General features: G+C 45.6%; 2 protein-coding genes across 4 annotated transcripts; one reads left to right on the top strand and one right to left on the bottom strand.

Moving 5' to 3' along the window:
* Positions 1-927: 927 nt before the first annotated feature.
* On the bottom strand, positions 928-5,569 carry LOC112540832 (uncharacterized). Of its 3 annotated transcripts, none has more exons than XM_025167721.2 (5): positions 5,544-5,569; positions 4,565-4,701; positions 2,634-3,495; positions 1,890-2,063; positions 928-1,633 (listed from the first exon to the last, which is right to left on the bottom strand). In XM_025167721.2, the coding sequence occupies exons 3-5, from the start codon at positions 3,473-3,475 to the stop codon at positions 1,462-1,464; spliced, it is 1,188 nt and encodes a 395-aa protein (XP_025023489.2). In that variant the 5' UTR covers positions 3,476-3,495; positions 4,565-4,701; positions 5,544-5,569; the 3' UTR covers positions 928-1,461. The 3 variants fall into 3 exon arrangements, with proteins under 3 accessions (XP_025023489.2, XP_025023487.2, XP_025023488.2); XM_025167719.2 differs by lacking the exon at positions 5,544-5,569 and adding an exon at positions 5,354-5,537; XM_025167720.2 differs by lacking the exon at positions 5,544-5,569 and adding an exon at positions 5,354-5,537 and having other exon boundaries at positions 928-1,537.
* A 194-nt stretch (positions 5,570-5,763) lies between these two features.
* Positions 5,764-26,452, top strand: ATAD3A (ATPase family AAA domain containing 3A). The gene is made up of 16 exons (XM_088136731.1): positions 5,764-6,067; positions 6,912-6,988; positions 8,674-8,775; positions 9,511-9,570; positions 10,243-10,312; positions 10,968-11,133; positions 11,306-11,375; positions 12,316-12,471; positions 13,183-13,239; positions 13,694-13,819; positions 14,810-14,934; positions 17,667-17,718; positions 19,317-19,387; positions 20,890-21,057; positions 21,447-21,555; positions 22,332-26,452. The coding sequence occupies exons 1-16, from the start codon at positions 5,851-5,853 to the stop codon at positions 22,497-22,499; spliced, it is 1,794 nt and encodes a 597-aa protein (XP_087992857.1). The 5' UTR covers positions 5,764-5,850; the 3' UTR covers positions 22,500-26,452.
* The last annotated feature ends 953 nt before the right edge of the window (positions 26,453-27,405 follow it).

The raw sequence follows: 27,405 nt of genomic DNA, 5'->3' as shown, positions 1-27,405 counted from the left end.
ATATTTTTTTAATTAGCTTGCTAAGAGATTGCCAGCCTAATGACTTTTATACAGTGAATGTAGAAGTCCAGTTAGAAATCTCCAAGTCTGAAAATAAAATTTAAAAAACACACGAAATATAATTCTACTGAGTGAGCTAGCAAAATTGGACAGATGAAGGAGCTTCGACAAACAAAACTGACTGGCAGAGAAGAGACAGATATCCATCCTTGGCTGGCGTGGAATTTCTTGTCAATTGGCAAATTGTTAAGTATGAAGCTGGAGAAAATGCAAGCTTTTTCCAAGAATCTTCAGTTTGTATTCACAGCTGCTGTCCTATCGAGTTAGGTGGGATTACCTCTAGGTAACTGGATAGAGGATTTCGTAATTGTGCAAAAAAGTTTGGGAAAGCTGGTTCGAATAGCTAGGCACAAGGGGAACTTCTCTATTAATGCAGGCTGCCTTTATTTTTTCACATCTTCCATTTCACTCACAAATTCAGGGCGCAAGCACGATTGATCAATGAAGACAATTAATCATAGAATAATTTTGGCTAGTAGGGAGATTGTTTTGGTCCTCAGGCCAGAATCATTCTATGTCAGAAGGTTTCTGCAGTCACCCATCAAGGACTACACCAAAATGCTTGTGGGCCAGCCATAAAAATGAGTGCTTCAACACTGATAAAGAAATACCTATACCTAGAACTCTTCTGGCATGTCAGCAATATGGCTAGCTTAGATGTCTTCTCTCTGAAAGTCTAAGAATTAAATGATCCTTAAAAAATATTAGAAATGAAGAAGTCAGGCCACTAGAGTGAAATCCGGCAACAACCAAGTATAGAAACATTCTATTAAAGATGGAAAAACGTTAATGCACATGCTCAGCTCTCTCTACTTCTACTGTAGTATTTATCTTTTTTTTTTTGAGTCAAAGAACATTTTCTTGATCAGCAATCAAGGTTCTTTTATTCACGGTGCCCTCCTAATCACATTTTTGAAACACATGACGGAAAATCCAAAGTGAGGTGTCCTTTGCTGAATTAGTTTGAGACAGCAGGCAATAACAATCAAACCATGTCACACACGAATAATCAAATTTGCACACATAAAGCCATCGAGCCGGAAAAGAATAGCCCACACCATCTCTGGCACAGATGTCAGAGTTTTATGTAGTCCCCCCAATACACCAGGACATCAGGTCACCTTTTTCTCCAGCAGGGAAACTTTGCTCAATTTTTTTTTCATTCCACTGTGGTACAATCTAAAAGGCCTGTGGCCCTTCTCAAAGCATAAATCGGCTCCGAGTGATCAAGAACAAGAGCAAGGCACAGAAGTGGCTGGGACTGGACACTCAAAATCACACCGCCATCCCCCGAACAAGCCACTATCATTCACTGGACCCAGAGGAACGCCCTGTTCATCCTGACCTGCCTTTCTTCCATCTCCTCTTCTTGTACAGATTCTCAATCTCTCCTTCAGATCTTTACCAGTAGGTCTTGGAGGTGGGAGTGGGCTTCTGTTGTTGCTGGAACTCTTTAGAAGCTCTTGCTAATGCCTCCCTGTAATCAAAGACAAATTGCATCTCTTGGCTGTTTCTCAGCAGTTTGTTATTCTTGTGGGCTTCATAGTGGAACTGAGAGTCTCTCATTTCGTACCTAAAATGGCAAGAAGGAAGGAGAGAAGGGCTTGACTCATACCACAGAGTGGCCTTGTTGGCACTCTGCTCCCAATGCTTTCCAATTCCAACTGAACCTTGCCCAAGGAATCCCCGGATTCAGACATTCAATATGCCCAAAATCTCATGGATCCACCAAATCTCATCCAATTTCCAGATGGCCCCATGAACCTGCTGAATCTACTCTCAACCCCTGATCCAAAGTGCCCATAGCCCTTTGGGGAGCACATCCTCACCATTTGGGTTTGGGGCCACGGGTCTGTTCCAATTCCTGCTGCCTCTTTAATTCCAGTAACCAGGCCTCTTCCACACGCAGGCGCTCGAGCTGGAGATGAGCCAGCTCTTTCTGGTATGGAGACATTTCAATCAGGTCTCTCCCCATGGTGCTTTCAGAAAGCGTCTGCAGGAATCTGAACCCCGAATAAAGAGGATAGTTAAATGTTCTGCAGCATTTCCAAAAGAGTCAATTGCTCTACAAAACGCTGTTCCTTGCACAACTTGGCTTATAGGAACATTTGTGCTTATTGCTTACGGACTGCAAAGGACTACAAGAAACTACTGTTATTGTCAGGCAGAAGATGACCTGGTAAAACATTTTCTGGCCTAATAAAGTATTTCTCAGGAGGTCGGCTTGCCTAAAAAGCTGGGAAAAGTCAAGAAATTCCAATATTTTTTGTTAAACAGTTTGGTAACTGAAGTTTCTACACACTACCCACATTATTATTTATTTAAATGTATTGACCGCCCAACTCGAGTGGACTCTCTTTAACTCCTGGAAGTTGATTTCTCTGATAATCTTTGAGATCAGTTGAGGCCCAACATAACACCTTTTTTTTATCATTCCATCCCAGGGAACTGTGCTTTTTCAGGGTATGATAGTTTTACTATGAAGCAAAACATTCCTCGCTGGTTCTCAATTCTGATTTCATAGTCAAGTGCGCTGTCTAGATCAGGAGGCCTAGACACCACTTTCTTCTTACCGTTCATTCATCTCCTGTGCTGTGGGTGAGGAGATGTCAGGGGAAGCCAAACTGTAAGGACTCCAAGATTCCCTTGGGCTCCCCTTCCCAATTGCTTTCGTGGAAGTCCAGGATCTTGACGCTAATGTTCCTGGCCTGAAGATCCTCAACTGCGATTGCCTACTTGATACACCTTTCTTTTTGACTCCCCTGGGCTTCCCCAGCTGAGGCGGAGGCTGGGCACAGGCATTTGCCTTGGCTGAGCTGGGTCTCCAGATAGGTCTTGGAGACTGAGACCGGGATCTGAGCCAGCGCGGACGTTTGGCATCTGGAGAGAAGGAGCAGGAGCGGGTAACCCCAGAATGATTAAGAGTCAGTGAACGGCCTCTGTGGAATGTGAAAGAGGCCCTTTCTGGCAAGCAAGCTCGGACTGGAATCTTGGGGGGCAGCAAAGACTTGACACCAATCACATGAGGGGCCCCAAGTTTCAATGGGAAAGCAGGATCTCCTGAGGGGGGAGAATTCTGACTCACAATCGCACTGCCAGGTAATCCTGAAGTTTGGCTCACTGGGGATGTGCTTAAGGTTGGAGTGCCCGTGTCCAGGTTCTCCCCTAATGGTCTCACAAGATGCTTTGGTTTCAGTAACCATTCCATCTCAGTGGGTGACCCTGATGGGTGCTCAGTGGGTAAGCCTGGTCGGTGCCATGTGGAACTTAAAGGAGTTGGGTCGGCCACATGTTCCAGAGCAGAAGTGTAATCTCGATCTGGATGGAAAGTTAAACTGGAGGCCAAGCTGTCCACCTGAACCTTCAGTTTTTGTAAGCTTTCCTCCAAGTCTTCAATGCTGTAGACCCCTGGCATAGAATGAGATGAGTAATCACCTAAGAGAAAGAAAACCTATGCAGTTAGAAGACCAAAAGCTGACTTCCCAAATACATGAACTAGCCCACAATGAATAGTACCAAATTTTAATCAAAGGGATAAAATAATTTTTATTCTTTGCTGTCTCACTTTTAAGGAAGACACATAACACTCTATGTTGATTTCATGTTCATTTGTACCATTCCCTCTCATTCCAAAACTGAGACAAATGTGGGTCTGGAGGCAGCCAAAATGACAGACAAGTGGGAGATATAAACTGTCAGCCCACCCAGGTAAACCAGACAGGAAACACGACCAGATGAGCTACTTCTACTTTACTGATAGGCTACATTAACAGAATCTTGCAAGTCTGAAAATACAAATTTCCTGCCATTCCTATTTACCACCTGAACAGTTAGGGTGGGTTCTTTCTACATTTCTTTCTTTGCCTGTTACTCAGTTGCGGGCAACTTCCCTTTTATCTGATCGTTCCCTAGACAGCATCTCTCCCCACATCATCTTCCAAGGTCCTTCTCACATTCCATTACATAAACAGACTTCTTTTGAGGGTGGGGGGCAGGAGTTCAAGATGTTCAGAAATACCAAGGAAAAAAAAGGGAAAAAAGCCCTAATAACCAGTTAGAATTAAACTACACAGCAGGTATTGAGAGTGAAATTGGTCAGCAGGGAGAGAATGAGGAAGGAACGAAAGATCCAAGAACCAAAATTCAGGATGAGGGAGCTGTGAAATATGGTATCCAGGTAGACAGCTTACCTGGCCAGAATTAGAAAGAGAGCTTCCGCACTGCTACATTTTTGAGGTTTAAATGATTCACGTTTATAGTCCAAAGGGGGCGATCGAAGCAGACAAAATGGTGAACACCATCTTGCTTAGTTTGAAACCATCCCTCACCCTGAAGATGCCACAGTTTGGCTCTCTTCAAGAGGCTGAGAGACAGCAGACCACTCAAAGTCACTCTGCACGCTCCCCGGAACCATGAGGCTTTGAACCTGGGTCGCCCCAGCACAGAACAACGATCGCAACTCTTACCCCACCATTGTTGGGGAGACATTGGTGGCAACTCTTACCATTTTCTTCCCCAACCAGGGATGGCTTTCTCTGCTCATCCCTGTGAAGAGCTGGGTGCCTTCTTAGGTTTGGAAAGTCGATGTTGTGGGTCTTGTTGGTTCTTTGGGTGTTGCTAAGGAGCTCCTTTGGGTCCTCTCTAGAAAAAGAAAGAAGAAAATGACATCACTTGAATGTTGGCTGTTAAAACTTAATCCAGAAATAACAACTGGCTCCATATATTTTTATCAACAACCCCATCCGTGTGGCTTTTTCCTTTCCTTTTCTCAGCTCGCCCCCAAAGACACGGCTGATTGGCCCTCTTTAAAAAAAAAATTGTGCTTGCAGCAACCGTGGTAGGACGGAGAATGGCTTTTTCTCTCCCACAAAGGTGACAAAGGCCCTGAGGGCAAGAAAACTGAGGCACGCAGTACAACAACCTTGTGAGACGGGCCACGTTGAAGATCTCCATGTCAGCCTGGATCCAAGAAAGACACAACTATTTATACTGAAGGGACTCAGAAATTCATACACAAATAAAATAAAATAAATTCATTAAAATACACTCCCTCCTTCTCAGGGAGGGAACTGCTAGGACTGCAACCTCCATCATTCCCAGACAGCATGGGTATGGTTGTGGAGGGGATGGGACTTGGAATTCAACCTCCCCCCCCCGCCCACAGAGCGAAAAGTGACCTGTGAGGGGCCTGCTCCCCCGCCCTCAGGGCCCTCCAAGTGTGTGGGGCTCCAATTCTTCAACGCCAGCATGGAGTTTCTTCAGAGGCTCCCCGGCGCTTTGCTCCCCTCCTTACCTGAGGGAGGCTCCGCGGCCTCGCACTCGCAAAGCTGCCGCCTCCGCCATGCGCGGCCTACACCTAGCATCGCCTTCATCCCCCTTAGCAACCGCTTCAACATTCCCGTTGCTACGGAGAAGGGCCGCCTCCGGACCCGCCTCGTGCGCTAGACGACTGCGACCGACTAAGATTGATCCTCCTCACTTACCATCCCTCGCCGAGTTTTTCTTCCTCCTCCCACCCTGAGTCCCCGCCCCTTCCTTTCGTGATCGCCAACCTCTCCAAGCACGTGACTGAGGTGGAGGGGGAAGAGGAAAAGGGAGGCTTTTTGATCAATGGCCGAGCCCGCCCTCTCTTGGCCGCGCGATTCTATGGCTCCGTTAACTCTCTGCCAATGAGCGCGCGGCGCAGAACGGAAGGGGTGGGGCGGCGCCTGCGCAGAGCCGGCGGCGCGGGGTCCACGTGTGTGTCCGGGAGGTTCGTTGCCCGCCGGTTGGGCTACCTCCGTAAGGATCATGTCGTGGCTCTTCGGGCTGAACCGCGGCGGTGGCGGCGGTGGGGCCGGCGGGGACGTGGGCCCGGGAGCCGGGCTTCCCCCGCTGCCTCCTCCGCCCGGCGGGGCACCGAAGGATGCGACGGGCGAGGGGAGCCGCCCCAAGGACAAATGGAGCAACTTCGATCCCACCGGGCTGGAGCGCGCTGCCAAGGCCGCCCGAGAGCTCGACACTTCCCGTGAGTCAGGGGGGCGGGATCCCGGGATCCCTTGCCTGGATCCCCTCCGGGCAGAACCCTCACTGGACCCCGTGCCTCGATTAACAGGGATCCCTCTGGCTGGGAGCCCCTCCTGGATTAGTCCTGAGGAAAGCCTTCGCCGGACCCAGCTTAACTGGGACGTCCTTGGCAGGGATCGGCTACGAGAAAACGCTCAGTGGATCTCCCTGGCTGGTTGAACGGGGTCTGCTGAAGCCCTCGGCTGGATCCCTTGCCTGGATCTGCTCCTGGGGAGAGACAGCAGTGCTTCTGAAGCCACCTCAACGCAGGGCGAGAGCCAGACCTTAGAACCTGCCACAGTGCCACGTCTGGACACCGACACTCCCTGTCTGAAACAGCCTTTTCGCAGGCTTGCTTCCAGCCCCCGAAACCCGATTGCGCTTGTTTGCATCAGCGCACGGCAAGAGATGTCCTTCGGCCTTTCGATTCCCATGTGACCACGCTCAGCAGCTTCTAGAGCGGCTTTTGCCCCTGAAAGCAAAGCCCGGGAGGACCGGCCCAAAGATTTTTTCGCTTTGTCTTTTTAGGAGCAGCTGCAATTCAAACCAGGAAAAAGCTTCCTTCTGAGCTGGTTTTGCAGGGCTATGAAAACAACAGTTTTTCTAGTTTCTCTCCCTTCCGAAAGAAGGCAGGAACCAGAATCCCTGGTTCAGACATACGGTTTAACCTTTGGGCAGCCAGAATTGTAGCATTTTATCATGTGCAAAACCACTGCTGGGTGGGGAGGTTTGTTTTTTTAAGGATTTTGTTAATTTTTTTTTTAATGATGGGTAGAAAACAACTGATGGGGGTTGTCTTCTTCCAGGCCATGCCAAAGAGGCCCTAAACTTGGCTCAGTTGCAGGAACAGACACTACAACTGGAACAGCAGTCTAAGCTAAAGGTGAGCAAAGCTTAGCCATCCAGGCTGTGCTTTTTAATCGATTGATTTTTTTTTCTCCTGTTGCTTGATCACTCCCTATATTTGTAAAGATTCTCACCTTGATCTGGTAGGTTGCCCTTAGTAGATCAAAGTGCCAGACTTTCTCTATGGCACCTCTAGGATGTCCATGATCAAAGTCCCTGACTTTTAGATTTAGAGATCTGCAGCTTTTTTTTTTCAGGCAAAAGCCTTGGTGTTGCGTGACAGAGAGCTGTGTCCCAATGGGGATGGGGCTAGGGCCAAAATGGTTTGATTTAAAATGTTTGAATGACTTGTAATTCAGTATAATTAACATGATTACTGTAATGTCATTTAAAAAAAACATGAAACATCACTGGACTAAAAAATGGTAACGTTGCCCTCAAATTGAGTTCAGCTTCCAGTGAGTGCGCGCGTGCTGTTTTCTGCGCAGTATTTCAGAAAAGGTTTACTGCTGCCTTCCCTTTTGTCTCTGAGTACAAAGTGTCTTATTTCACTTTGGAATAAAGAAATAATACTGCTTTTTGCTGTCTTGATTCTTTCCTGTAAGCTTCAGCTTTGCTTTGTGGACATTTGATTATTTCAGTATTGTTTAGGGGGCAGGATGCTTTTTTCAAAAAAAATATCTTGCAATAGTTTAGCACGGAAGGATCCAGAGGCCTTTGCATGCATGATCAACCTGTAGTACTTAACCATTTACAAATTACAGTTTGAGAGCTGGTTTGGTGTTATGATTAAAGGCGCCGGATTAGAAACCAGGAGACTGGGAGTTCTAGTTCTGCCTTAGGAACGAAGCCAGCAGGGCGACTTTGGGCTAGTCCCTGTGATGAACTGCAGTGCTCAGTCCCTCTATTGTGGGGGAGATGGGCGGGGGAGAAATCCAATAAATAAATAAATAAATAAATAAAAAATGTGACTCCTCTTGAAACTCAGACAAGTTCAAAGAAAGATTCATTTATTGAGAAGTAGCATACAGTCCCTAGAGTATTGCTGAAACTAAAAAGCCCGCAGTGCCAAGCTCTGCTTAATCCCTTTACTCTTTACCACCACCCCTTTCATCCCATAGTCCTTCTTGTGTCTTCCACTGGGTCTCTCCTGGTCTCACGCTGGTACGACCTTGGGCTTTCCTGAAAAACAGATAATAGTCCATCTGCACTTAATGGTTATTCCTCTAGCTTCTCCCCCCCCCACTTTTTTATAATGGCAGAAACGAAGCAAGCTAACTAGCAAACATGGTTAATTGATTGGGAGGCTTCTGACAGTCCCTCTCTCTCAGCCCTAGGAAGAAAAAGGCAGTGGCAATCTGCTTCCAAATGTGTTGCCAAGAAAACTGCAGGGACTTGTCCAAGCAGTCGCCAAGAGTCAAGACTGACTCAAAGGCATACTCATAAAAAAACAAAAACCCACAGCTTTCGACAACCTTATAAGGCGGGATGGTGTTATCCTGTGCTTATATTACAGAGTGAGTGAGATCATCTTGTAAATAGATCGTGCAAACCAGGCCATTAGTCCTTTATGTTGTTTCTACAAACTCTTTTCTGGAGGAATCTAAAGGCTCTTTGGGAACTTAACAGGGCTGCTTCGGTGAAAAATCTGGAAATGAATGTAGCTTCTTGTGGGTCTGTTCAATCACTCTTCCTGACTTGGGTTTCTCTCCTCATCCCTAGGAATACGAAGCTGCCATAGAACAGCTGAAGAACGAACAGGTCCGGATACAAGCAGAAGAGAGGAGGAAAACTCTTAATGAAGAGACCAGGCAGCAACAAGCGGTAAAATGTTATCTTATGATTTGCTGGACCGTGTAAGGCTAAAATGGCCGGATGAATAAAGTGCCCCCTGCCAGAGCTGCATTTCTGATTTGGCACAGGTAGGATCCCCACTCCCCAACCCTGGGCGGCTCTTACTTTCTATGTGGGGCAAAACAAATTACCAGAGCACCTCCTCACTTGTCCAGCAATCTGGCAGGGCTTCCTTGGCATCTCCTCTGTTCAATTTGTGATCGTCTGGGGCGACTAAGCTAAAACCCAACGTGTGGAAGCGTGCCTTCCTTTATCCCATCAAATGGATTCTGATAAAAACCTGCAGAGATTGGCACAAGCAGATCGGCTTGTCCCAATGATCTGCCATGCCTCCAAAGCTTAAATTCATCTAGCAAGCCCACTTGGGAGAGGGAAGGCTGGCCTAATATCCATTACTACTGACCGTCCCCCCATGGCCTTGCAGGACAAATGTCCCAGGTTCAATCCTCAGTGACATATATCAGGCAAATAGAAATGGGAATGACTTCTGTAAGATCAGACAGTCCTGGATTGGGAGGACAAAGAATCTAATCTCTATATTGCAGCTTCCAGGGCTCTTAAACCACCCGCTTCTGGCCTCATCGCTTCAATATTAAATTCAGCTTAAGAGGTTGCAGTCTTCCCCACCTCAAGTTTTAATTCTCAAGTCCCTCTTTTCTTTTAAATGTCATCTTATTTCTCCCGTGTGTGTTTTTTATCTTAAAGAGAGCCCAATACCAGGACAAATTAGCCCGGCAACGTTACGAGGACCAGTTACGACAGCAGGTTGGTCCTGTTCTTTTCTGGAATGCGGTGGGGGAAGGTTGAGATCACGAGAGGGGAAAGATCTACTGCCAGGCGTGTCCTGGGGGTGGAGCAGCAGGATAAAAAAATAATTAATAAACAGAAATGCTACGTGCTTGTGTGGGAAAAAAATGAAGCTCTGATTTAATGATTAGATGGTTTGTGCTGATAGAAATAATGTGAATTTGGATTAATTAGTGGTAAGAGATTAACTTTTTTTAAAATTTGTATTTATATCTGTATTGGAGGGAGTCAGAAGTCATTTTCTGTTTCGTCTTTCTATCTCCTTTCACTATTTTAGTTTTGGTCTTTTTCTTTTAGTTCTGTCTTCTTTCTTTGCTATACTTTCTGATTTGTATTTTAATTGTGCTTTTTATATCGCAATAACAGTTTTAATACAAGAAAATAAATAGAAATGCTGTTTGAACACATCCTTCCTCTAGGTTAGTTAGAAACCCTTGTGAGTACAGGGAGAGAAGGAAGGAGGTGATGTCCTGCAATGTAAATAATGTGGGGGAAAATATACCCAGTAGTTGAATGTTGGGAAAATGCATGGCTGCTGTTTCTAAGGGGAATAGAAACCCAGAAACACGCCCTTTTCAGCCCAACACCTTTCCCGTTGTCCACTGACCGAATTCTGTTCTTCTCCTCCAGCAACTCCTGAATGAAGAGAATTTAAGGAAGCAAGAAGAATCAGTTCAGAAGCAGGAAGCCATGAGGAGAGGTAGGGGATGATGCAGAAGGTGTAGATTTGGGGTCATCGGGCCTGCCAGCAGGCCTTTGGAGTTGAGATGCAAAAGCTAAGGAGATGGGAGACTGTAGGAAAAATTAGGGGGGTGGTGAAGAATCCTAAGCAACAGGAAAAGTTGGAAGAAAATAACCAGGAAATAAGGGGAGGGGGGATTTTTGAGAAAGTGGGAGAAAAATAAATGTTTCCCCTCTCAGTATCTGCTATGTCAGTGTTTTTCAACCTTGGCAACTTTAAGATGTGTGGACATCAACTCCCAGAATTCCCCAGCCAGTTGCCAAGGTTGAAAAACACTGTGCTACGTTATACCACTATCCTTTCCATCTGTATTTTGGAATTCTGGGTGGGGAGAAAGGATGGAACGTGGAGGGTGTAGGCACAAGAATTGAGTGAGGAGCGAGAGAAATACGAGCTAGTATTGCAAACGGGGCCGAGAACCACCTTTCCCTGGTTTTGTGTTTCTGGATGGGAGGAACAAATCACTCACCCCCTAGCATGAAAGAACAACACTCCACATAAGTGGTCTTTGGTGGGTTGAGTTACAACCCCAATCTTCCCCCAGGTTCCCACGCTCCTTTGCTTGCAGCTGTGTAGACTTTCCGTAGCTTCAAGTTCTCGGTCTCCTTTGTAGCAACCGTGGAACGGGAGATGGAACTGCGGCACAAGAACGAGATGCTGCGGATCGAGGCCGAAGCCCACGCTCGCGCCCGGGCTGAGCGGGAGAACGCGGATCTCATCCGGGAACAAATACGGCTAAAAGCAGCCGAGCACCGTCAAACCGTGTTGGATTCCCTCAAGTACGTTTACTTAGGGGCGCGGAAACGGGCAGGTTTCTTGAAGTCTATGCAGTAATGGCCAAATGCACAGCCTTTATTCTGTACATAAATAACCACATTTCAGCCGGATCAGGCTTGCAAACGGATGTCTGGAGATGTCACTTCTTAAGAAATGTGATCTTTCTCTCCTTAGAACAGCTGGGACTCTTTTTGGACAAGGTTTCCGTGCCTTTGTTACCGATTGGGATAAAGTAACAGCCACGGTAAGGTTGCAGGTTCTTAATTATGAGTTGAAGATTCTTAATTTTTTGGCTGGATGGGTGAAGGAAATATATATGAATGAATGAATGAATGAATGAATGAATGAATGAATGAATGAATGAATGAATGAATGAATGAATGACTCCTTGCTTTTAGAGACCAATGCAGGAGTTACCATCTGCCATGGCTTAAGGTAAATCATGAGGCTGACCAGTGCATCTTCTAAGTCAGCCTGGGCATGCCACCAAAGGGAAACAGAGGAGGGTAGATCATAGTTTGTTCACGCATTGTGCTAAGCCAACAGGTTTGGGAGTCGGTTCTGGCTTTGCATCTTGCATGAAAGCAAACCAACTATGGTTTATTCTCCAAACTTACCTTCATGTGCAAATCAAAGCAATTTTTTTTTCCGGAAGGGTAGACTTCCGGGGTGGACTTGTACCCCTTCTGATTATCCTTGGGGGCTATAGGAACCATCTCCCTGCAGGAAGACATGTAAGGTGGCAGGGCACAGTAGTTGTGAACAGACCTTCACCCTGAGATGCTAGTTTTCTGAGTGCTGAGAATCATAATCTCCACATGTGAAGGTGGGAGGAACATAATGGGCGTCAAGGGTGTTGAGTTACATTGGGTGATTCTTACTGAGCCCTGAGCAAGGAGACCCACCCTAAAACTGCCTTTTGGGAGCGTCACTCAAAGCCCGTTGCTTGCAAGGAGGAGAACCTATTCTTTCCAATGCATTACCTGGAATTGCACAGGGTCAGGAGAGATTGGCACCATATTCCAATCTGGGGGTAAGGAAAAAATAAAAACTGAAGGAGAAAAAATAATGCTTTGTTATGCAGCCCCTCCCAGTGTTTGTTCTTTAAAAAAAAAATTCATTGTTAGAGCTATATGCGTGTTTGAAAAGGGATCTGAAAGCAACACCATTCTGACTTCGGGCAGGTGGCTGGATTGACTCTTCTGGCCCTTGGGATCTACAGTGCCAAAAATGCCACTGCTGTGGCTGGGCGGCATATCGAAGCTCGGCTGGGCAAGCCCTCTTTGGTGCGGGAGACCTCTCGGATTACCCTGCTGGAAGCCCTCAAACATCCCATCCAGGTACGCTTTCTCCTCTGGCCGCAGCCCGTGTCTTGCTTTCTGGACGGTGGAAGATCTTTTGAGTTCAGTGTACCTGCATTGATGGTTTGACACACCTGGGAAAAAGTCTGGCTGCGTTTCGTCATCTTTGCTCCCCACGACTACTGTCGTCAGCCCTTTGTGACGGGCCGAGTGAAAACACACACCAGATTCCAGAAGTGCCACTTTCTTGTTGTGGGGTATGATAACAGAATCTTGAAAGCCCATGTAATGGGTAGAAGGAATAACCTTGAGGGACAGGAGGAAGAGCCGCAACCAAGGCAGCAGTCGGATAAAAGAAATCTGAGTCCGGGCCAGAACTGTAACCTCAAAAGCGTCTCAAAAAAGACCCTCCCTAGTTCTCATAAAGGGAGGGAGGGGGGAAACGCATCCAGACTTGCAAGATTCAGTTACTGTGACCTTATAATAAAAGTAGTATTAGCTTGCATGTCTTTGGTTTCCAAGTTTGGTCTACCTTGAAGGACGGATGGCCTGGCAGAGTTTCTCTCAGTCCCATTTTATACCAAACGGAGTCAAGATGGGGTTCTTCAAAATCTTTCTCACACCTTCCCCTTTCCCAGTTGTCATTTGTTGTTCCTTAACAGCTCTGACATACCTTTATTCAGATTATTCCCAACTTCTCTCTAGCTGTCCCTGCAGAGGGTAACTCCTTGTGTCTCCTTGACTTTCTAGGTTGGGAGGCGGCTGACCAGCAAAGCTCAAGATGCTCTCGAAGGAGTCGTCCTCAGCGTGAGTGTTCACCACCACCCTTGAGGGCTACACCAGAACAGAGTCCATGGGCACTGGGCGCATTCGTTGATTAATTGGCCAGAGTGTCCATGGGGGTCACAAAAGTCAAGATGGCAGCCACAACCGTGATCAAAGCCCCATCCTTTGTACGTGTGTCTGTGGCCACCAGATATGTGAACGTTGGCTGCTTTGATGAATTTTTTCCAAAGGGGGGGGAGATAGATGATTCTGTCAGTGGCCATTTCATACAATAGCAAAACAGAACCTCCCTATTTGGAGGTAGTATACCTCTGAAAATCAGCTGGAGATGGCTGTACTAAAAAGGTCTTTCCTTCTCTGCATCTGGTCGGCCGTTTGGAAAACGAGGTGCAGGATCAGGAAATGCCAGGGACCAAACTTTCCACCTGTTAAGTCTTAATGCTGCTTGCGGGGTGTTGCGTCCTTTTCTTTGCAGCCAAAGCTGGAGGAGCGGGTGCGAGACATAGCCATTGCGACACGGAACACGAGGAATAACAGAAGCCTGTATCGGAATATCCTCATGTACGGACCCCCAGGGACTGGGAAGACCCTTTTTGCTAAGGTAGCGCTCCGATTTATCAATATTCTGTCAAAGGGGGTGACTGACCTGGTTATGGCTTTGGCCCCAGGGTTGCAACTTATTCTGTCCTTTTTTCCCACGTGGGTAGGACCGACTTCTCATTTTGCTAGCCGAACCAAAAGGACGAGATCAGTGTTTCCCAACCTAGGCCATTTTAAGATGAGTGCACCAACTCCTAGAATTCCTTGGCTGGGAATTCTGGGAGTTGAAGTCCACACATCTTAAAAAAACACTGGGCTAGATGCTGAAAAATGCTTACGTGTTCAAAAAGCGTCTTTTGGTTTCCTCTGGAAGCATGTATGTTTTCTGTGTTCCCCTGCTGGCTTTCGCACATGGAGGTCTTCCTTCAAACTGGAACATCAAGATTGCCTTAATTTTGCACAAAACAGGGAGTAGCTTTGGATGGTCTTGATCAAATCCAACACTAGGATTGTCCCTCCTTACTCACTTTTCTTCTAATTGCCAAAATGCTCTAATTCTAAGCAGTCTTCCATACTCTGCAATCATGAGGACTAGGAATGTGAAAAACAAATGCTTCCTCAACTAATTTTCATACTAGATGTTCTTTTATTTATATACGTATGTACGTATGTATAATTTTATTAAACGTTTTAACAACAATAGTAAGAACTAATACAAACTAAAATAGAACAGAAAAGAAAAGAAAAAGAAATAGAAGAAAAAGCTAAAAGTGCAAAAAGAAAAAAAGTAGGGGAAAAAAGATATAAAGAAAGATATAAGGAAGTGGTTTCTGATCTTCCTTACAGCAGTTATTACAATTATAGTTTAACCTCTCAAGTTCTATCATGACTCTTTTTTCTATAATCCATCGTGTCTAATCATCAATCATGAGTTCGTTTTTTTCTTTTTTACACAAAAAGTTCATAAGGGATTTCATACCAGATGTTCTGAACATGCTCATGACCCTCACCCAGTCAACCCATTGTCCTTAAACTCTCTTTTCCTTTCTAGAAATTAGCCATGCATTCTGGCATGGATTATGCAATCATGACTGGTGGGGATGTCGCCCCTATGGGGCGCGAAGGTGTGACTGCCATGCACAAGGTCTTTGACTGGGCCAACACAAGTCGGAGAGGGTAAGTTGGGTTTGGGATGGAGATCAGAAGCTGTGGGTCACACGGGTGGAGCAACTCTCTTTTAGCTCTTTCCTGCTCAAAGAGCAGGGAGTTGTCCTGTGTAGCAAACCCTGTTGTTTTCTAAAGTAATGCTAAAACAGATACGATCCAGCTTAACAGTCTCCTATTTGGGGTACAAACTGAAGAACGTGGCTTCAGTTCTCTAAATGTAATCCCCAGATTAAAAAGACCCCAAGAGCGAGGAATGGAAAAGGTGCTTCTCTGCATGAGGCAGTAGAAAGCGATCGACTGGCAAGCTAATACGGCCTTCCAATAGAAGAGAATATCTGTAGCTCAGGGTTGAACTGTGGAGTCCTTGGTGCTCTCCGAGCTTGGTTGGTTGTTTGCAGACATTTCATTACCCAACTAGGTAACATCATCGGTGCGAGGGAGTGTGGGGTTTGCTCCCTGTTTATATGCAGTAGCTTGCCCTGCCGGTGGGGGTGGGGTTTTCTCCTTGGTAGTTCCTTGATTAGGGTGTTGTTTTCTGCTTGATTGTTTGCCTGGGGTTAATCCCTGCTTATTGAATGTTGGTTGCTGGAGTGGATGTGTTCTGTTTTTGTTTCCTTCTTAGCTTTTTTATTGTTTCTTTTGAATGGTGTGTAAATATGGTTTATTTCTATGTCCCTATTAATAGCTGATTTGTTGGAATGCCAAGCTTCCAGGAATTCCCTGGCATTTTTGGATTTAGCTTGGTCTAGGATGCTCACAGTTTCCCGTTGAAACTATGGTTGCGTCTGTCCACGTGTCGTGAGACTGAGTTTTCGTCATGTCTTCTCTCTGCTTGTTGGTGTTCGTGGATGCTCTCTGCTAGTCTTCTGCCTGTCCATCCTGCGTAGCAACTGTTACAGTCCTTACACTGCATGTTGTAGATGACTCCTGTTTTTTCTTCTTGGGCTACTGGGTCTTCTGGTTTCCTTAAGATGCTTTGGAGGGCTTTAGTTGGTTTGTATGCTATGGTGATGCTGTGTGTTTGTTATAGTCTGTTGGTTGTTTCTGAGATGTTTTTGATGTATTGCATGGTTATCCTTTTCATAGCTTGCATTGGTAATCCTGTAGTGGGTTGAGTGGTCAAGCACTAACAGGGTCCTGTTGGCGCAAAACAGTTCAGGTTACAATCTGGGGGCCCTGATTCTGGCAAGCACTATTTTGAATCCAGGACTGTCCCTTTCTTATAGCATAAAATAATCCAGGGCCTTTTGCAACGCCATTATTCTTGGATTCCCATCTCTTCTTTGCCATCCATTTGAAAACCAAGAATAGAGATGAAGTTCAGTAAATGAGGATGCTGTCCCATCTAGGGGGAACGGAGAAGGGTTAGCAAAAGACTTCGAATTGGTGCCACTAATTGGTGACAAATTTGTCCCTTGATCGGTTCTGACAAGCCCTTTCTCCCCTTGTCTGCTGCGATGCGCTGCCACATTTATCACCCAACGTTTCCATTTTGTGCCTTTTGTCATCCCCCAGCTTAAAAAAAAGGATGTGGAAAAAAACAATTTTCTGCTGTTAAAATGAAGCATTTTGAAGCCTGCCAAACAAACTTCTTGTGTAGTAGTGTTTGGGAAAGCCAGATTCATCATGATTTTTGCCAATCGATTGTTTGTGCCCTAAAATCCAGAGTCTGAGCCATGTTGGGCCATCAGCCTGAAGGTCGCAATCAGATCCTCAAATTTATCTATGGCTAGGAAGCTTTCCAACCAAAATCTTCAGCACCTTGCTGTGGGTTTATGTGGTTTTGGCAAAGCTTGTTGCATGAACTCAATTGCCCATCTAAGCCACAAAGTAAAATGCTAAATTGGGAGAAGGGAAAGACATTAGCCCGTCCCTTTTTATTTGAAGCTATTGAAATCGTTATGAAAACTCTGAGCGAAAAAAAATTCAAATTGGCAGCAATCCATTGCTCACATTTCAAGCGACGCTACATCTCACCTTGTCTGTCTCAGGACGAGAGGTATAAATGTATCAGTGCCATCAAATTAAAACTATAGAAGGCTAGTTATGCACGCACAATAACTGAACTTCTGGATGAGGAAATCCAGTCGTAATCTTGCCACTGTTCTATTTTAGAGTGGAAATGGCTTTGCTTTCTTTGATCTTTAAATGTGAATAGCTCGGATCAGATCACCATAAATACAGTCTGCGAACCCAGAACCCCGAATCTTTCGCCCTGGGGAGACACCGGCTATTTATCCAGCTAGTTGGGGTGTAGTGAAGCATCTCATTGTAACAAGAGCATGGGGGAGAAGGAGTAGGCCACTGTTGTGAGGAGCATAGCCTGAGAAAAAGTGAGTGTTAAAGAACTAGAGTTGGAGAAAAAAAAGCAACATTTGGAAACATCAGGACAGGGAGCAGACGGATGTTCGGTATTACCTGGTAAAAGAGCAGTTAGCTCTTCAGAGAAGCCAACCAGCAGAAAGAAGTTCAAGCAATTCGAAGAGACACAGCCTTAATGAATTTGCTTCCAAATGAGGGGTGACATTCTGCTTATTCTGTTTCCAAGATTCTCCACCCTAATCATTTTTGCCTAGCATTAGACTGGATTAAATGCCCTGTGAATCTTGCCTCTCTAGCTGTACATGGCAGTTTAGGGCCTGACACTGAATAGGCAACTGCTTTTATGCATCAAGATCTACCAGCCCATCTGTCCTTGGCCATATCCCCATAAAGTACGTTTTTTCCCCTTCTCTTTTCAGACTCTTGCTGTTTGTGGATGAAGCTGATGCATTCCTGCGGAAAAGAGCAACAGTAAGGGCCCTTCCCTCTTTCTCTCATATGTACACTCCTTCCTGGATACCACTGGGCCAGTCAAAAGCTTTCTCATTTTAATTTGATGAGTCGGCCCAGTAGTTAATCATATTTTGCAGTTTGCAAAAGCTCTCCGCTCCTTCTGCCCAGCATAGTTAAGTGACTCTGAATGGCTCAAGTTACTCCAGGAGCAGATGGGGAGACCAGGAGAAGAGAGGAAAGAATTTGTTAGCCCTGCGAGGTAGTCCAGACAAGAAGCACAACCAGGAGAACTAGCTCTATCTTTATTGTCAGGTTATATTAACAGAATCTTGCAAGATTGAAAGTATTTCTCCCCTCCTTTCCTTTTACTCTCTGAAAAACTAGGGAGGATCCCTTCTGAAACACTTTCCACACCCCTTTTCCTTCTGTGGGCTGAGCCACCTTTTACACACCGCTTGTCCAGTCCGTGGCTCTCCCTCCTGTCTCCCAAGGTCATTCCCACAGACCATTACCAAACTTTAACTGTCTTCCTTACCAAAGGATTTTGACAGCTGGAAGAAAGAAATTGACTGGTGTTTCCTAAATGGTATTATTATTAATAGCAACCTTATCGTTGCCATGATTCCTGTTCTTGCTCAACTTTACAGTGTGGACATTCTTAATGTCAACATTAGAAATCATGGTGCAAATAACCCAAATCTTGCCTCATCATAACGTAAAGTATTAAGTACATGCCAACCATCTGCATTGGCTGATTTTTTAAATATTTTATTTTTTTGCAACCTGATCTGTGGTCTCCAAAGGAAGATGGCACACTGACATTCAAAAGGAGACAGGCGTATCTTTTTCAGATCCATTTTCAGGGGCTGGAGAGGGCATCCTTTTCTTTTCCAGAGGCAGAGGGGTGTGTGGGCCTTGCAAAAGGATGAAGTTCCTAAATTGCTTCTGGTTGCCACAACAACAGATCTTGCATGCTGTCTACCCAGAGATTAGTCCCTGATTTATATGGGGTCGTACAAAGGAAACGGAATGGTTATTGCCCCAGAATAGGGAGCAAGAAAACTGGAGCTTCTGGCCGTAGAAAAAGAAAGAGGAAATAGAAGTCAATAAAGGGCATTTGAAACTGGATAAACTCATGTTTATTTTCAGTTGCAGGTGCTCAGGGAAAGGTGGTGGAGGTTTTAAAAAATCATCCTACGTCCTCGGGGGCTTTGAAACTATTGCAAGCAAGAAGAAGGGGGGAACGATGAAAAGCAGTAACAAGAAGGGTTTGAGAGACACCTGAAGGAAAGCAGAGCAGAGAGTTCTCATTAGATGGATTGGATTTAATTTGGACTAGTTAGAAGGATGACCAGCAACTCGTAACAGTTCTAGAGGAGTGCGCAGAACGATTCAGGGCCTTCCAAGCATCTTCATCACAGCCTTGGTAGGAAAATTGATTTCTGAGTATGGAGTGTTAGGAAATAGGGCAGTGGCCCTGTGCTCAAAGTCTCTCCTGGTTCCGAGCTTGGCAGGACAATCAAAAACAGTGACCATTCTCCGCAATCTGTCCATGGTTTTAACCAGCCATCCCCTGGCCCCGAACCAACCTCTATGTCTTTTGCTTATCTTGGCAGGAAAAAATCAGCGAGGACCTACGAGCAACACTCAACGCTTTCCTCCATAGGACAGGGCAACACAGTAACAAGTAAGGGAGTTTGTTCCCAACATGGTCAAGCTACGGGGTGTGCTCCTTGAAGAAGATCGATACGGTGGCAACCAGAATTGAGTTTGGTTTCTTGGGTTGCTCATCACCCTCAGAGCGGGTGGGGAGAATCAGGCCCTGGAGCTCAAAGAGGTATCTGAATGGGAGAGAGATTTGCCTTAGAACCAACTTTAGACCACCCACAAATGTATCAAAGAATCCTAAAGAGACCTTAGAGATACAGGATCCACTCGATCAGTGTTTCTCAACCTTGGCAGCTTGAAGATGTGTGGACTTCGACAAGTTCAACATCTTAAAGTCACCAAGGTTGAGAAACACTTCACTAGAACATCTCTGATGGCCATCCTGCCTCTGCTTCACTTCCCCCAGCCCTGGTATCTTCTTCAGATGTTTGTAGGATTTCAGTCCAGCTGGCTGGGAATCATGGAGCACAGAACTCCAACCCAGATGGACAGTACTTGCTAGGGACAGCTTAGTTATTCCTGGAAAGGAAAAGGAAGGATAATCCAGTTTGCCACCAGAGGCCAGAATGATACTTTTTCCTTATAACTCTATTTTCTGAGCTGTCAAACGGTCCACAGATTGCAATAGATCTCCACCAGACATTTTAGAAACAGGCAGACTCCTTCAAACTCCAGCTTTGCTCCTACGGGTCAACACAGCCTCTGTTTTCTTTCCCCCTAATCACACACAGCCACTCAGGGGTTTTAATTTGCATTTAAACATCCAGGATCCGTTTGGCACCCACCATCCAAACAGGGTGACAGTTGTCAACCTCAGAGGGCTGTTAAGGCAATCAAAGCAACAGTAGATGAGAATCGAACCACAGTAGATGAGAATCGTGATTTCTATTTGAAAGAACCACATGTCCATAGTGGGTTAAATTGTTTCCTTTAACTGCCTGGGAGAAGGAGGGGGGAATAACCATTATCCAGCCGAGCAGCAGCAGGAAAAATCTCAAAGTTGCCCCTAGGAATTGAATGTAGGAGCCTCGCTCTTTTCCCAGGAAACCCTAGTTCGTCACAGATGGCAGTAATGCTGCTGTTCCAACCCTTCCTGTCCAAAAATCCGTTTCCATTCATGATGCACCGTTAAGCCGGGAACATTGTCAGCAGCTGTCTTAAAAAAACAGCAGCACCATTGTCAAGAGAGGGCTGGGGGAATTGAGACGCGAGATAACAGCCATAAAACTGCAGGACGGAATGTCCCTCGGCTTCCTGCCATTAAGGGAAAGATGATGCCACCGTTGTCAACTTTAATCGTCACGCGTGTACCCTGATGGTTTTAGAGAGCTCCGGGCGACTTGCGCAGAGAGGTAGCCTTCCCTTCCGTGTTATCCTCACCACAATCCTGCGAGGTCGGTTGGGCTGGGAAAAACAAAATAGAAACTTTGCAACAAGGCCCCAAAGCTTGATAAACTGCTAACCGGCTCGGGAATGGTGGGTGCACCTTTCCCCACCCCTCAACCTTCTCCTGCGTTGCAGGTTCATGCTCGTCTTAGCGAGCAATCAGCCGGAGCAGTTTGATTGGGCGATCAACGACCGGATTGATGAGATGGTCCACTTTGAGCTGCCGCGTTTAGAAGAGCGGGAGAGATTGGTCCGGATGTATTTCGACAAGCACGTCCTCCAGCCAGCCACTGAGGGCAAACAGTCAGTACCGATCCTAATCTTTTGCGCTTCGCGTTCTGGTGGTTCGTTGTAAGAGAGTCGGGCTGAGATCAGCAGAAGGAAATTGCAGATTGGGTTGGTTCTTTTCAAGTTAATTGCTGCCTCTAATAGCAAACCTGGGTGGCACGTGCCAAGAAATTTTCACCCCAGATGAGTAACCGCCAGAGAAAGAAAGCATGAAAGACAGAACCCAAAATTAGAGCTTCTGAAAGAAAAGCTCAGGAGATAGCTCGCTGTCTCCTTCCCCACAAGGCCAGCGTGCTCTGATTTCCCACAGAGTGGAAAATTAAAAATGAAATGAATGGGGCGTTAGGGGAGATGGGACAAATGTTGCGATGCTGTGGCTGATTCATCTGCTTTTTGGCCTCCAGGCGCTTAAAACTAGCCCAGTTTGATTATGGAAAAAAGTGCTCGGAAATTGCCAAGCTGACAGAAGGCATGTCTGGGCGGGAGATCTCACAGCTTGCGGTGGCTTGGCAGGTAAGGCTAAAACTTCTCTTCTCGGATGGCCTTCCCCATCACTCTGAGTCTAGATAATGAATAATAATTGTTGTGGAATGGAAAGGAACCACAAGATCATTGCCATTCTAGCAGCCTTCCTATGATCCAGCAAGGTGGGTCTTTTCACTGATGGTGGAGAAGCTTGCAGGGAATTGTATATATACCAGTCTCCAGAATCTTTATCACTCTGGGAGCCAGCTTCTATATCTGCTTGGTTCATCTCAAATCTCAGCCGGAATGCACAGCAGGCAGCCGCAAAGGAGCTGCCCTGCTCTGGTTTGACTATAGTCAATGCCGGTGGCACTCTGAGAAACTTTTGTTTCTCCAACATGAAGATCTATCCAATGAACCCTTTATTTCTAGTCCTGGTCTCTGTGGCTATGGAAAAGTATTTGTTGTAACACTAACATGGATGTAATGGTGTGTGGGAATGACTTTGGGAGACAGGAGGAAGAGCTGCAGACTAAACAGTGGTCAGATAAGAGGCAGCTGAGCCCACAGCAGGAATGTGGATGTGGCAAATGTCTCAGGAGGGACCCTCCCTATTTTCTTAGACTGTAAAGGTGAGGGGGGAGAGAGGTACTTTCAGACTTGCAAGATTCTGTTAAAGTAACCTTACAATAAAGTAGAATTAGCTGAGCTGGTCGTGTTTCTTGTCTGGTCTACCTGGTAAGGCTGACCTGGTCATGCTCCAGAAAAGCTACATTGCTCAAACCCCTCAAACCAGGCTTCAGTGTCTCTCTTTTCCACCCCAGGCCGCAGCCTACGCCTCGGAGGATGGTGTCCTGACGGAAGCCATGATAGATAACCGGGTAGCAGATGCGGTTCAGCAACACAGACAGAAGATGGAGTGGCTAAAAGCTGAAGGCATGGAGGCAGGCAAGAACCAACCACTGCCGCTTATGCTGGGGAAGATTGCATGAAGGGCCTCGGAGAGGGGCAGAGAGAGACCCCAGACCTTTAGGTGGGATTCGGAGATGAAGGGAAGATGCATCTCACCCCAGAGGCCTTGTGTCACTGGAATCACGCGGAGGAGAGTGCAGAATGTCCCGCTGCTTGAAGGAGGCCAAGGTTCGGAGTTCAGGAACCATTTCCTTGATTTTTTTTTAAAACGGGGGACACTTGGAATAATTATGGGCATGTGGGTCTGTATCACATAAACCAATAAATTAAAAGAGAATCCCTTTGCCAAAGGACAATCAACATTTTGCAAGCTGGTTTCCTTGGTTTGGAGCTACTGGTTGTATCCAGCTTTCAAAAGAGAAATGGGTAATTTCACTCAGCTAATGTAGCGGGTAAGGCTCCCGCAGTGAAGGTCCACCCTTCTCCCCTGGCACTATGTGAGATCCGCATTGCCCTGTGTGTCTCTCTGCTTCCATGAGATCTAGAAACTTGAGAGGTGCTTTTCCAAAAAAGGCAGGACTGGCAATTAAAAAATTAAAAGCCAAATTAGAAAATGGGCACATAGCCCATTGGTTAGCCCCTTATCGAAATCGTTACCTGCTCGTGCCTGGTTATATTTTGCCACCTTCCAAAGACCTCTAAAACAGGCTAGGTTGGAAGAGAGAACTTGAAGTCAAAAGGGTTTTCCTTTTGCTGGGGATTGAAGGGTTTCTCTTTCTAGTCAAAACAGGTTTAAGGCACCTGTTTGGCTGTTAATGAAGAAACCTCCTTCAGCTGAAACAGATGGTCATTCCCTGCAATTGGAAACAAAAACACTACTGCTCTATCTGTGTCTGGGTTCTTCCATTTTGCTTCATTAGTTATTGCCCCCAGAGCTGGAGAAATCAGCTGAAATGCCTTCCCTGCGGGCAGGCGGGGCTCTCGTCTTCCATCTTCCCCATTTTCTGGTTTGCCCAGGCTGCGAGGAGGGATAACATGCTTTGTTCAGCAGTCTGATCTCTTGCCATTTTCAGAATGAGGGCATCAGCTGCCAGCAGCCAACTTCTACTTTAGGAGAAGATCTAGATAACAAGCCTCACCAAAGGCTGCTGGATACAATTTTGTTTCTAACCCACTTTGACGAGGAAGAACAAATCTGTTCAGCAGGGGCCACCAAATAAATATAGGACCCCTCTTCAGGAGAGGGGAGAAAGCAGCATCCTGCAATCCACACTCACCAAATACCATTAAGGCTATCAGTCAACCCAGTTACTCAACCCCAAGAAGTTTAGTCATGAAGTTTCTCCACCCCGATTAATTCATTTGACCTCTCTAGTCCTCCAAGAAAAAGAGTTGGAGATCTGGAGAGGCTGAAAAGGCAGCCTCTCCCTTACAGAACTGAACACTTTGCAGCACAGAACACCCCTCTTAAACACCGATTGGCTGCAATGGGGCTGAGCCACGCCTACTGCTGCTGCCTGGCCAATGGGAAGCGACTAGTAATTTGCTGTAATTTTGCCAAGAGGGGCCAAAATGGCGGCAAACTGGCAGCTGAGGAAAGAAGCTCCTGGCTTGTGACTGGTCTCCCTCCTTCTGGCTCAGTCTCTGCGGCCTAAAAATGCCCTCAGAGGCAAGAAAAGGACCCAAACCAGTCCCAGTAATGAGGCTGGGGCCCATAATCCCAGTAAATCAGAAACAGACAAGGGTTGTCTCCTCTCTCCTCACCACAGAGACCCACAAAACGTGAGTAACTAATTTAGGATCCCCTTCACCCCCTCAAAAATACAACACAAGCCAGGAACAGGACAGGCCTCCTCCCCGACCTTCCCAAGCTCCAGCCCAAGTAACAATCCAGAGCAGGGAGGGAGTGGAGATAGTGTCCCCTGGAATTGGGCAGCCAATACATTTAAATAAATAAATAAATAATAAAATAAAATAAAATAAATAATAATAATAAAACAGCCCTCACCTGGAACAAGTTTCCTGTGCCCCCCACAGTTCCATCCCTCTTCCTTTCCATGAGATCTGCCTTTTGTCTGCAGAAACTCTGATCTTCATACTGCAACGTCTAAATAAAACTTTGCCAGTATATTATTATTAATAATAATAATAATAATAATTAATTATTATTATTATTATTATACGTTTATCCTGCCTTTTTAATATATAACTCAAGGTGGCGAACATACCTAATATTCCTTCCTCCTATTTTCCCCACAACCACCACCCTGTGAGGTGGGTTGGGCTGAGAGAGAGGGACTAGCCCAAAGTCACCCAGCTGGCTTTCCTGCCTAAGGCAGGATTCAAACTCACCGTCTCCTGGTTTGTAGCCTGGGGGCTTCAACGCTACACCAAACCAGCTCTCATATTACTTGTTTATTAATATATTAATTATATTATAAGTAATATTAAAATCATTTATATTACTAGAGTAGTCTTGACCAAGGTACTGTGATTATATGCTGTCAGAGGCATTGGCGAGATTTGACTGTGGTAACGGCTGACTGGGTTAAGTGCGTTAGGGCAACAGGCTGGTGTGCATAATGCTGGCTAAGGGAACCAAAAGGCAGTGATTCAGTGGAAGGTGGTTTCTTATACTCTCGTGGCAAAACGGGGGAGTCTCCTACTACAGTACCTTCTAACCAAGATCATTAGTTTGTGCTTGATGACAAACATTATAAACCTGGAGTAAATGCTGTATAGCATTGCATTCTAATGCTCTGTCCATCCAGACTTGGCCATACTGACTGGGGCTGATGGGTGGTGTAGTCTTATTACAGGGCACCAGGTTGGCAAGTGGTACAGTGGCCAATTCCAATCCATGGGAAGGATTGAAACAGAGCAGGACAGGGCTTACCTTTGCAAAAATCACGTTGATGGTTCAATAGCAATCTGTCTGCCTGTCGGCTCTCCACCCATTCCCATGGAAGAGATGTTACATTATCTGCATCGTATTCTGCTGGCAGGATCGTGGCTGGAAAATCACAGGATGCTGGTTTCTTTCCCAAAGAAGGCTCATTTCCATACAATCTGTAGCTGCAAAGCCACCTCTTTCCATTGGCTCCTTAGCCATTTAATTCTTAACCGATTTAATTAGCTCTGTAGCTTGTCATCTTGACTCCACTCTTTTAAGTAGCCGCTTCAGATACCTGTATAATGTTCATTAAGTAGCAGAGCAGATAAAACAAACAAGGACATTGTCTCTGAAAGCTTCTTTTGGTTGTCATTGAAAACATTCCATCAAGCTTCCTAAACTGCTTCTGCTTCAGCTGGCTACATAGTACCTTGTGGGGTTTTTTCCCCTCCTTCTCCCTCCCCACCTCTTTTCTTTTTGGGGCATGTCTTTTAGACTATAAAACTAAAAGCAGAGAGTGTCTTTTTCTCTAGTTTGCCTAAGATGGATGGATGCTTTTTTAAAAACCTAGGAACCATAATTTTCTCTTTAAAACTTCCTGATATAGTTTACAAGCACTGCTCCCAAACAAAAGATTCCCCACCACCACCAAAAAAGGCATCTAATTCTGGAGTAACCCACCTGAAATTCATGGTTTGAGTATCTCATGGAAAATATTTGAATGGCAAAGTATACAAAGCACAATTGGGAAACATTCAAGCATTTCCAAAAGGTGTGTGTTTAAGCATACTACACACTCTCTCTCTCTCACACACACACACACACACAGCTGTTGACAGATAGTAGCAAATGAATCATAAGATTAGCAAGGTTACCAGTAAATTTCTCGTCGTTCATTCATTTTGGGTTCTTGGTGAAGTTGTTATTTTTCCTTTTAATCACATGGACATTGCAATCAAACAATAGAATAATCACAGACATTTTCAGTATTTTCCTACGGAGGGGTCTGTCCCAATTTTTTTTAATTCTCTGGGTAACAATAAAACAAATTGGGAATGCTCTTTTTCAAACCCAAAATCTGCTAATGAAAAAAAAAAGGAATAAAAACTAATTTGACATGCACTAATGTTGGTCAGTCGCTTTTCTGTTCCAAAGAAAGTTCCTAGATTTAGGCCACTGAGTTCAACGGGCTTCAACTACAAGCTGGGTTCATGCCATGCCCTCAGCCATGGCAAGTTGAATACGTAATGGTTTATTGATTAAACCATAATTGGCTGGGTTCATACCACCCCTTAATCCAACCAACCAAATCCACAGATTGACTCAGCATGACTAAGGCAGGGCATCCATTTCTTTAGAAGAGATCTTGGAGATCATACAGTCAAAAAGTTGGCAACCTGGTGTCGTCTTGATCTTCTGATCCACCCTGAGGCCTAACCATTGAGCATGCTATCTGGGGGTTGAATCCAAGACATAGAGAGGATTCCAGGTTGCGTAGCTCCATCTGTTCCCCCTCCTGAACTCCTCATGTATATTGGTCTCCAAGAACAATACAGCAGGGAAGTCTTAAACTGAAACTGGCTTTTCCCCCATTCTATGACTGCTCCATCCGCAAAGTTCCCCCTCCCCCCAGGCCTGGTCCCTGGGGCAAACTCAGGTCTGTCTCATTGAACCCCACCATGCTGGGCTCTCTTTCTTTCAGAATTGGTCCCCAAATCCCCCCACTTAGCACGATGACATCATATCTGATACAACTATGTTTAGCACATGTTTCCCTACACCCTAATTCATGCATGTAAATCCACTGTAGTAGTAGTAGTAATAGGAAGAAGAGTTATAAGCCACCTAACGATGTTAAAATGGGCAGGATAGACTTTTAGACAAACGTTGGGCACCATCTGGCTTTTTAAGAAAAATAAAAAGAATGGTCTCTCCAGCATCAGCATAAAAGAGGGGAAAAAGGCTGCTTCTAAGAGCTGCAGAACAGGCAGAGGGTTAACAGGTATGGTTGGCATGATTTCTACCTGGCTCTTAGCTCTAATGTCATGACCTGCTTTCCATATGGCCTCCTTTACTAGTTGGACAAGCAACTT

Source organism: Python bivittatus, unplaced genomic scaffold, assembly GCF_059951505.1.
Source record: "Python bivittatus isolate LINGU-HERP-01145 unplaced genomic scaffold, Pbiv_v1 ctg000090_np1212, whole genome shotgun sequence".
NCBI classification, from domain to species: Eukaryota; Metazoa; Chordata; class Lepidosauria; order Squamata; family Pythonidae; genus Python; species Python bivittatus.
This window is presented reverse-complemented; position numbering and strand designations above follow the sequence as displayed.